The sequence below is a fragment of the Papilio machaon genome, chromosome 8, assembly GCF_912999745.1.
Source record: "Papilio machaon chromosome 8, ilPapMach1.1, whole genome shotgun sequence".
Classification (NCBI taxonomy): domain Eukaryota; kingdom Metazoa; phylum Arthropoda; class Insecta; order Lepidoptera; family Papilionidae; genus Papilio; species Papilio machaon.
In genome coordinates, this window is record NC_059993.1 from 23,468 (window position 1) to 34,241 (window position 10,774).

At 42.3% G+C, this 10,774-nt stretch overlaps 1 protein-coding gene across 2 annotated transcripts; it reads left to right on the forward strand.

Moving 5' to 3' along the window:
* The first annotated feature begins 1,901 nt into the window (after nucleotides 1-1,901).
* LOC106721296 (acetylcholine receptor subunit alpha-like) lies at nucleotides 1,902-5,665 on the forward strand. Of its 2 annotated transcripts, XM_045678991.1 has the most exons (10): nucleotides 1,902-1,961; nucleotides 2,245-2,393; nucleotides 2,471-2,515; nucleotides 2,593-2,702; nucleotides 3,151-3,331; nucleotides 3,406-3,521; nucleotides 3,936-4,241; nucleotides 4,378-4,533; nucleotides 4,776-5,052; nucleotides 5,352-5,665. In XM_045678991.1, exons 3-10 carry the CDS (start codon nucleotides 2,489-2,491, stop codon nucleotides 5,550-5,552), a joined length of 1,374 nt encoding a protein of 457 aa, XP_045534947.1. In that variant the 5' UTR covers nucleotides 1,902-1,961; nucleotides 2,245-2,393; nucleotides 2,471-2,488; the 3' UTR covers nucleotides 5,553-5,665. The 2 variants fall into 2 exon arrangements, with proteins under 2 accessions (XP_045534947.1, XP_014371695.2); XM_014516209.2 differs by lacking the exon at nucleotides 1,902-1,961 and having other exon boundaries at nucleotides 2,118-2,393.
* Nucleotides 5,666-10,774: the final 5,109 nt, after the last annotated feature.

Consider the following 10,774-nt stretch of genomic DNA (forward strand, 5'->3'; position numbering starts at 1 on the left):
TCTGACATATTGAGGCTCCAATGGATGAAATAGCAATACCTATATTAGCTGCATTTAAAACAAGTAATTTAAAATTGTATCATAATTTAAACCAAATAAATTGTAATGTTTTGTATAACTCTTTCATATATAGGTAATAGAAAATTCTCGAAAACAACTATAAAATTATTTAGAAGTGTGAAATAGTTATCACAATACCTTACAATACTTTCTATAAAAAAGAGACTATAGTATGTATGTATGGATACAAGGGTCATTGTAGTGGAAACATGGCCACGTGCTCTGAGCACTCGGACAGTTTCTTCCATCACCTGTTTTGCAATCGTCCATAGACAGGAAGCGAAGAGAAGCGCTGCGTAACGACGCCCACGACACGACCGGAACGTGGACTCGGCACGGTACGGACTCGGGATAGAGGTAACAGATCGCGTAGATACATATAGGAGCTGAGTGCGTGCCGAATGCCGCGTGATGCGTCTTGTATGTATTCGACGTATGAAAATACTAGCGATCCGCCCCGGCTTCGCCCTGATATAATATGTACGTCTGACCTCTTTTTGTCTTATCAGTATCCATCCCGTTAAGGTCCCGTTCATTAAATAGTAAAAACCTTGTAAACCGGCCCGCGGGCTGATTTTTCGGTTCACTCTTTTTTGTTGCACTTTTTGATATCTAATTTTTTTTTCTTGTGCATTATTTTTTTAATTCCAACGGTTTAGCTTACGTAAGTGACATATATAATACAATTTTAAAGGGGTTCAGAAATACGGTGTTTATTCATGTATACTAAACTTTATAATTAAATGCACTATTAATTATACCCAATACAAATAGAAATAAACAATAATTTTTAATCTCTTCCGAGGCTTAGCACAATATTCAAGTCAAACAGATGTCACGAAAAGCGACTTTGCGCTCTACAAACTTCTTAAAATCTTAAGTTAAACAGCATAGTTCCGAAGTCATCAATTACAGTCATTATTTTTTACTTACAGTTGCCCCCCACTTGGTCCGCGCGGATAAAAAAAAAATCCAGTAATAGATTTAACTAATGTCACCCGGGTGTAGTGTAGTTTCCCAACAGTGAAATATTTTTTTAATCGATTCGGTAGTTTCGGAGCCTAAATATTCTATTAATAAACATACAATTAAGAGCACTTCACATAAAGTTACTTGAAAAGACTCACAAGCTGATAATTACGTTTACTGTAAAATTCAAGATATCTAGCGCTCGTAGCAACAGACCTCGAGCCGAGCTTCTCGTGACAATCGCCCAATCGCCCGAGTTCACTACTCACTAGAGGTAGGAGAGCATGCATCTAAGAGCAAGGCAACTTGCTTACAGACATGTTACTCGATGTATTACTCGTACAGTGAAGACTCCTTATGTCGGTCGTTGACAACCTTTGACTAAAATGACTGGTTTCACGTTACCATTACCCACTCTGACCGGAAGAGGTCGATTTCAAACCCGTAACAAGAATTGCACCGTACCAGTATAAAGAATTAGAGTCAGGATAGTAGGTATCAGTCGTCGATTCGTCGTTAACGATGGAACAACACGGCTCGCCCTAGGCATGACCGTGGACATCAATATAACAACAATTTAACAACTGCTAAAATACAAAAAAGTTGCCAAATTCTTTTAAAAGACAAATGACAAAAACACAGAGGTATACGGCATGTATTGATTACGTGTACAGGTATAATCTGATTTGTGGCGAGGTGCCGAGATCCAAGTCGAGAGCAGCGGGAGCCGGCACAGCGGCAGCGGTTATCGGGCATAGGGACTCGGGCGCGCTCTGCGGGCGGCGGCCAGCTCGGCGGCGGTGGGAGCATGCGGTGACGCCATGCGCGCGGGATGCGCTCACGCGCCCCGCCGACCCGCGCGGCCCGCGTGCCCACCGCGCCCCACGCGCCCCACGCGCTGCCGCTGCTGCTGCTCGCTCTGTTGCTCGCCGGTACGCGTATAATTCCAAATATACTGCAACGAGGACTATTCATGACGTTTGAGAAATTACCTCTTAAACACCACTGTGGAGTTTAAATATGAGGATGTTATACAGATGTATTTTAGAACACTGTTTCACACGTCTCGCTGGGCATGACTGAATTTTTGTATAGTTTTCAGAGTCGAGACGGTACCTAGAAGTAATTCGCGTCCGCCTAAACGTCCGAGGCTAGTCGCTTAGAAGATAAGGGATCTAAATGTATTTAATGTTGGTACATGTGGGATGGCGACAGGGTGCGCAGTGTGCGCAGGCAACCCGGACGCCAAGCGGCTGTACGACGACCTGCTGAGCAACTACAACAAGCTGGTGCGGCCCGTGCTCAACGTGAGCGACGCGCTCACTGTGCGCATCAAGCTCAAGCTCAGCCAGCTCATCGATGTCGTGAGTTGCACCAGTGTTCGCTCACTCGTACCCACCTCTGGAACCTTCACTCTAAACCGATGTTTAATGTTTTACAGAATCTCAAAAATCAGATAATGACGACGAACCTGTGGGTGGAGCAGGTACGAACACGTCCGCGGCTTTCGGTCCGAGTGCGACCACTGCACGAGCGTCCCATTGATTTCGCGCACTTTTTCAGAGTTGGTTCGACTACAAGTTGTCGTGGGAGCCTCGCGAGTACGGGGGCGTTGAGATGCTGCATGTGCCCTCCGATCATATTTGGAGGCCCGACATAGTGCTGTATAACAAGTGAGAGATACAGCGCGATCCGTGTACAGCCACTCGGATGCACAGCCGCCGCCGGTCGATTTCCGCAGCTCATGCGTCACTAGCGGATGTTGATGGGAAGCGGCTCACACTCACGATACACAAACAAAATAGACCCCGTGGTAGAGCCCGCATCAGCATTAGATATATGATCAATAATAGCAAAAATAATTTGAAAATTACTATTTATTGTTGATCTAATTCTTTTAAGATAATTTTTGTGAATAATTATTATTCAATTTTGGGTAGATTTTACAAACAGATTTAAACAAAATATGTAGTTCATATAATATTATGTATAATCTTTAATGAGATTTTATAATATTTTTATTATTTTAATTGTCCCCTAATAGGGACATTAGAGTAGCACATGAGACTTGTCCTCAAATATGTAAAGTGTATGTACTGATTTGGTGGCATCCTCGGGCAGCGCCGACGGCAACTTCGAGGTGACGCTGGCCACCAAGGCGACTCTCAATTATACGGGCCGCGTCGAGTGGCGGCCGCCCGCGATCTACAAGTCCTCGTGCGAGATCGATGTCGAGTACTTCCCATTCGACCAGCAGACTTGCGTCATGAAGTTTGGCTCGTGGACGTATGACGGCTTCCAGGTTAGCTGGATTGACTAGCGTGTTTGAAACTTGTGTGCAATGAGTGTGCAATGAGCGTGCCGTGCGCTGTGCAGGTGGACCTGCGGCACATCGACGAGGCGCGCGGCACCAACGTCGTCGAACTTGGCGTCGACCTCTCCGAGTTTTACACTTCAGTGGAATGGGATATCCTCGAAGTACCCGCAGTCAGGTGTTTAATAAATTTATTTATTATTGTTGCAATGTTTTACGTTTCTATGGCTGTTTAATATGACACTACAGCTCTTCGTACATAACTACAGCACATCGATCAGGCCTCCGCGCGCTCAGCTCCATATATGTATACAAAGTCGATCATAATACATACTTCGAGACTGAACGGCTTAACATAGTAGTATAGTCGAATTCAATGGAAATGAGAAATTATAACAAAATTATATAAACAATTTTACCTTTACAACATAAGTACACATTGATTGCTTACACATTCATATATACAATAGAGATATACATACGATGTTACTAAGTATTTGAATTTGTGCGGTCGAGAGTACACAACAGCAGCTGGGAAATGTGCAGGGGCTGGTGTCGCTTGCCATTGTAAATGACATGTTGTGTTGTGCAGGAACGAGAAGTTCTATACGTGCTGCGACGAGCCCTACCTGGACATTACATTTAACATCACGATGCGCCGCAAGACGCTCTTCTACACTGTGAACCTGATCATCCCGTGCATGGGCATCTCGTTCCTGACCGTGCTCGTGTTCTACCTGCCCTCGGACAGCGGCGAGAAGGTCTCGCTGTCAATCTCCATCCTGCTCTCGCTGACGGTGTTCTTCCTGCTGCTGGCGGAGATCATCCCGCCCACCTCGCTCGTCGTGCCGCTGCTCGGCAAGTTCGTGCTCTTCACCATGATCCTCGACACCTTCAGGTCCGTCTTTCGTATGCTACCATGCTAGAATGCATCATGTCTCAACTGTTCAATGGAAAAATGGTTCTAAATAGCGAGTCGATATCAATATCAATAAACGTAACGCGAGCGTGCGTGTGTGTGTGTGTGTGCGCAGCATCTGCGTGACTGTGGTGGTGCTGAACGTGCACTTCCGGTCGCCGCAGACGCACACGATGGCGCCGTGGGTGCGCCGCGTCTTCATCCATGTACTGCCGCGCCTGCTGGTCATGCGGCGCCCGCACTGCCGCCTCGACCCGCACCGCAGCCGATTGTGAGTCTCAGCCCACCATATGTATTTCAAACAAGCACGCGCAGCCGAAAAATCACGATCTGCGTAAAATGATTATTTCGTGTAAATATATATTTTAAAGATCTTAGAGATTTAGAAAATAATTATTATTTTAGAATAACCGTTTAACAAAACTTACCCTATTTATTTTACTCGAGAGCTACGACGTCACAACTACATATGCTCAAACCTATTCACATAAGTCACTAAAGTCGTGTTCAAAGTGCGGGCATAGTGGCCCGCGAGGCCATGGAGCTGACGTGTGCGGAGAGCGGGGCGGGCGGCGTGTGCCGGCTGCACTTGGCGCGGGCGGGCTCGCGGCCGGGCACGCCGCCGGGGGCGCTCGGGGCGCTCGGCCCGCTCGGCGCGGCGGGGCCGGCAGACGCGCCCTCGCTGTGCGCCGCGCTGCGCCGTTGGCACCGCTGCCCGGAGCTGCACAAGGCCATCGACGGCATCAACTACATCGCGGACCAGACGCGCAAAGAAGAGGAATCCACAAGGGTAAGTGTTTTTTAAGCGTAAAAATATTATGATAATTAGTCTCGTTTTTGGTAAACAATACCAAAATGTTAAGTGATGTAAGTTCCTCAAACGATCACGCACGATGACTCGCGTGTCCTCTGTGCCTCTGTTACTTACCGTCGACACAATAATTGTCTTTTGATGTCAGCAGGATAAGTGATTATTCTGATACTAAATGACGAGTGTTAAAAAGTTTTAACTGTAGATACAACTACAATAATTTTAGCAAGGCATTCATTTCCTTTTTCGGTTAGAAGTATGATTTACTGTGGTGTAAGGTGAAGGAGGACTGGAAGTACGTGGCGATGGTGCTGGACCGGCTGTTCCTGTGGATCTTCACGCTGGCCGTAGTCGTGGGCTCGGCCGGTATCATCCTGCAGGCGCCTACTCTGTACGACGAGCGCGCGCCCATCGATGTGCGCCTCTCGGAGATAGCCTACGCAGCCGCCAAGCCCCGCCCGCCTCCGCCGCCCCGCTGACTCCCCCCTCTCCCCACCTCCTCCTCCCCAATATATACTGTAAATACAATATTGTAATGATAGTTTTTACGACGAATTGAATAATGATCAAAAATCAGTCGAATTTCTTTTGATAGAGACAAAATTAAAAAGATTGTTTATAAGCGTAGTTTTATTTGCCGAGCAGAGAACCCTCGCCTCGCCTCGCCTCGCCTCGCCGCGCCGCGCCGGCAGCACGTGTCTACGCAAACGAGTACACAGGCACCAACAAGAAGTCGGAGTTTCGGAATCGGAAAATTGTATTTACTGCCTTTATTATTTACTAGAAGTTCCCACGCGGCTTCATACGCATTAAATTACATTCATTTTTGTGACACAGAAAAAAAAAATTTAACATATAAAATATATTATTGGAAAATAAACCCATATTGGTTAAACCGTTTTATAGATTAGCGCCCACAAACACACAGACAAATCTACAAATTCTCACAATTATTGTTTTGAGTTCTGTTATGTTTGTTCATTCTGTTATGTAATGTAATGTTCTAGTTATATGTAATATCATTGTAAAAATATCACAAAACTAAACATTATGGGATAGGACTCACTTCGCTCGCCCTAATTACAGTGACGAAGGGGGCCAAGGTAGCTGACCAAAAATCAATTATATCAACCAAAAATAAATAAATTAATTAATTCTTTTTTTTACAAAGATCGTGTGGCAGCCTTGCGGAAGATAACTCGCCCATATCAAATTCTGCTCTTGCTCCGCCACTGCTCATTTGTGTGAGATTATATCAAAACCGCCTACTTTCAAATGAAGGAAAAGATCATTAAAAGTGATTCACTAATAAATAAGTTCTCAAGTAGGAATTATAAAATTATTAGAGTCAGGTCGCGATGAAAACGTGACACGAGCTTTAATCAGAAGCAACTACACAATTTTTTTTTTGACTGTTTACAAAGAAACCTATACTAATGTATGGTCCTCACCTTAGGTTTAGAGAAAGTAAATAAAATTTGTATGTATGTATGTATATGTTAAAAGCCACGTTGTGATCCAAGCGACGATAGAACGGGTCGCTTGTTATTCAATATTTTTCTTGGAATTTAACTTTAATTAAATTCATAATGTTCCAGGATTATAAGTTAATGAAAGACGGACCTTGCAGTAATCGGTTGTTTAAGACCTTAGACCGGGATTTAGATAATAATCTTTATGTTTTATTTATTTTTTACAGTATGATGTGGCAAACAAACAACCCACCTGATAATGGTAAACTTTTAAAAGGTTATACTTCTATTATTAATTTTTTGCGACCGGACCAACGGAAAACACCCCTTTTTGATTTGAATGTACATACATCTGCTGAAAACATAACATTTTCCAATACATATTTTCACACGCCTGTTTAGACATTTAGTTACTCATAGCCTGTTTAGTTTTCTTACAAAATAAAGGAAACTTACAAGCATTATTGCAGTGAAATAAAACATATTTGATGAATTCAGATATAATATGTGAACCGCAAGCTCGGTGTTCGTATATCAGTCAGAGACAGTCTGCAGGCGAGGAAGGGCGCAGGCTGCGGTTGCAATTGATCAGCATCAGATTTCCGCCGCGGGGGGGCGCCACCGAGCAGGAAACAATTACTTTTGATTTCCTGCAGCGGCGACTCGAGATAATGACACCTAATGAATCTTCCTGCATAATGATTCAACCATAGTCCCGTTTCTCTTTTCTTATTAAGTAAGGATGCGGAGAGGAAGTGAATTTGACAGAGGAGGGGACGCATAAGAAGGGGAAATATTCTCTATCTTTGTGTCTCCTTCTCCGTCGATTAAAGGTAGGCAACGTATCTGTAATTGAGGATGTCTATAGGCAGCGGTCGCTTCGACATTTCGGTGAATTCAAGTGACAGCTTGCTCGTTTGTCACTTTATAATAATAAAAAAAAAAAAAACAAAAAAGTATTTATTTCATTCTCAGTTTAGTTTCAAAAGTATATGACGAATTCCGGCGATATTGATTCAATGGCGTCATTTCTTGAATAGCTAATACGAGCTGCCCACGTCACGTCATGATGACGCCTGCCCACGTCATTAGAATCTTCATTTGGTAATATTATGAGAAGACAAAAACGTATATTACCATATAATAGGCCACAAAATAGTTTGTTTTGTGAAACAACATTATTGTTTCCATACCACCCCATAGACAACTGCAGGAAGAAGCAGACAGAAGAGAAGATGTTCAAGAAAGGACATTCCGCTTTACAATAAAGCCCCCGTCAAATCCGCTTCAATTTTCCTATTAGAAAAGAATAGAAGGGAAGGAAAACACACTCATCGGACGCCCGTAGAAGCGAGGGAATTCAAAGAGTTAATAATAAAATGTAGTAATGTAGTGAATGGAGTTCTGAGGTATTAAGTACTTTAATATATTTTATATTTATATTTTAAACTTGGCTTTCGTGGTAATATTTTCAACTTAACGACGACGCAAAAAAAAAAACTAAACGCAACAAGCACAAAGAAGTCTCTGCCGTGCGGCGCCAGCGGCGCGGTGAGGCGGCCAGCAAGCCCGGCTCTCTTATTTTATCATATCATTCGGAGAAGAAATAGTTCATTTGTTTCGATAAAATATAAATGTATATAAATTTAGCATCAACAAGAGACGTATCGATTTGAATTCGCGAGGCGCGAAGTAGGTCGGCGCGCGCTGCGCTGTCTCGCGCTCCAGTCCTCTCCTCGACACTCAATTCATGCATTCTTGACACTCTAACTGTTAAAAGGTACACATTTTGACGATAAATAGTGACGAGTTGCCAAGTTTTACAAACTTTTATCGATCGAAAATAGTCTCGATCGATACTCGCCATGTTTTTCGCGTTTTAATTACATGCAGATGTGGGTGCTCTGCTGCGTATCTATCACATAATACCTACTTGCTTCTCCAAAAGCTAAAAGTTATAACAAATCATCGGCTCGCTTTCATTTAAGTTTTTATTTCTGCTTAATAAATAAACGTTATTTATTCAACTTAAACTGTTACCCTAAATTCTAGGAGATAAAACTCCTCTGTCACTGGAGTCGACAAGTGTCAATACACTCCCTATTGAAATAGACATTGATTGTCAACGTTTTGCTTTAAATCTTTGACAAAAAAGAAATAGCTACATGTTGTATTAACATGTAAGTAAATGTCAAAAGCCACGATTATATAGTTTGCAGTTTTGAACATACAAAAAAGAACCAACTTTAATGCACATCACAAACAAATGCAATACCAGTAAACAAGTACGAATTTAATTATCTCAAACCTAAACATGAATGGATTCACGGGAATTTGGTAAGAATTTAATTCAGAAAGACCACAGGCTGCTGTGCGGAGTGCGGCAGGGAGGAGACGGGTCACGGGAGGAGGGCTGGCATTCCCCCTTCCGCCTGCTCTGCATTGCCGCTACGCTGGTACGCCGACATTCTATAGCGAGCCACTCAAAGTCCCACAAAAAACTAACTAGAATGTACTATATTTTAAATACCACTTTATTAAGTTAAAGCACTAAATATTAGAAAATGTCTTTCGGTGTCATATATCTGTACATATATGGAAATAAAATATTTTATCCATTTCAAAAAAAAACCTTTTCTCCGCAGATGCTTGTTCGAAGCGAGTTATATATATATTTATATATCTTTACTTAACTACTACTACTGATAAAACATCCTTGAGTTGTAAAGTACTACGACGAATTAAATACTTAAATATTTATAATAAAGATAAAAATTCGATACCAAACGACGTATCGATCTCGCTTGAACGATCTGTCAACTCGACTGCAGAGACTTTCATCGTTGACGACGCGAGGCGATAGCGAGTGTACGCCGACACCGCACCGCCGCCGTGCCGCGCCCGTGCCGATAGCGACGCTGGGCGGTAGTGCCGTGGGGGCGCGGAGTTGTTAAGTGCGCTATAACCTTTAGAACCAGTACGGCACTTCGTTTCTGTGTTTAATTTTTGCCTATTTACTATTGGAAAATTGGTGGAGCTTGTCAAATGATGTTTTGATAAGTTTCAAATCTAATGCTGCAAAAGAAACCGAGATAATCGCCAAATATAAATATACATATGGGCTCTTTGATCTTCAATAATTATATGACTTTTGAGAATAGTTTTAGAAGGCGAAACAGAAACAATCATGTTCAAAAGTTTAGCTTATGCTGTTTAACAAAAATCAAAAACTAATCTCACTAATATTATAAAAGTGAATGTTTAGATGTATGGTTGGATGTATGTTTGAAGATATCTCCGGAACGGCTCAATGGATCTTGGTTAAATTTGGCACAGATGTAGAACATAGTCTGGATGAACAATTAGGCTACTTATTAAGTTTTTTATTGCCGCACGAACAGGGTCACGGGCACACAACATCACACAAGTATCGTACACATCAGTTGATCCCACAAATAATATTATATTTATGTATATAAGTGCATGATATATCTACGGTGTGGATCTCAGGGGGCCGAGGGTTGCGGGCGGACGGCGTCGGTAACATGCGAGTCACGTGCGAAGTCATCGCGCGAGCGAGACAGCGATATGCGGAATGGACTCGCTTCTGCCGGCCGTGTTGCTCTCGCTCGTCCTACTAATGCCTGGCTTACTTTAGGCCAGCTCAGTAATCAGTAAGCCAACCAATACCGCCCCGGCCTGGCATGGATTGTTATGGCGTTGTTCGTCTACATTATGCCAGTCCAATCTAAGGTGACAATTCTTTAAGACTACTGGGACAATGACGTCTAGGAAACTGTGGAAAACACTTTATAAACTTACATTACAATTAGTACTACAAGATTGATGAAGTTAAAATCGAGATTTTAAAAAAAATTTAAAGACGAAGTTAGTGAATACTGAAATTTAAGATGCTAGTTCAGGATTTTGATTAATATTAAAAATGAGATCGTAGGTTTTCAGGCTGTAAGCATTAAAACGTAGTAAATGACAAAAAAACTATTTTTTTTATATTCTTAATAGCTACTTTTAGTTATTAATTCATTCATTTAGTTTTTTCCAGCTGTAGTCGCAATCCTACTTCAGGGCTCTATATATAATTCTGTCGCAGTATTTAAAGAATACATTTTATCCAGAAATCGCAAAAAAGAGAAATAAAAACTTTGATAGATTAAAAATTACTATATCGTTGTACTATTTATAATACTAGCTTTTACCCGCGACTCCGT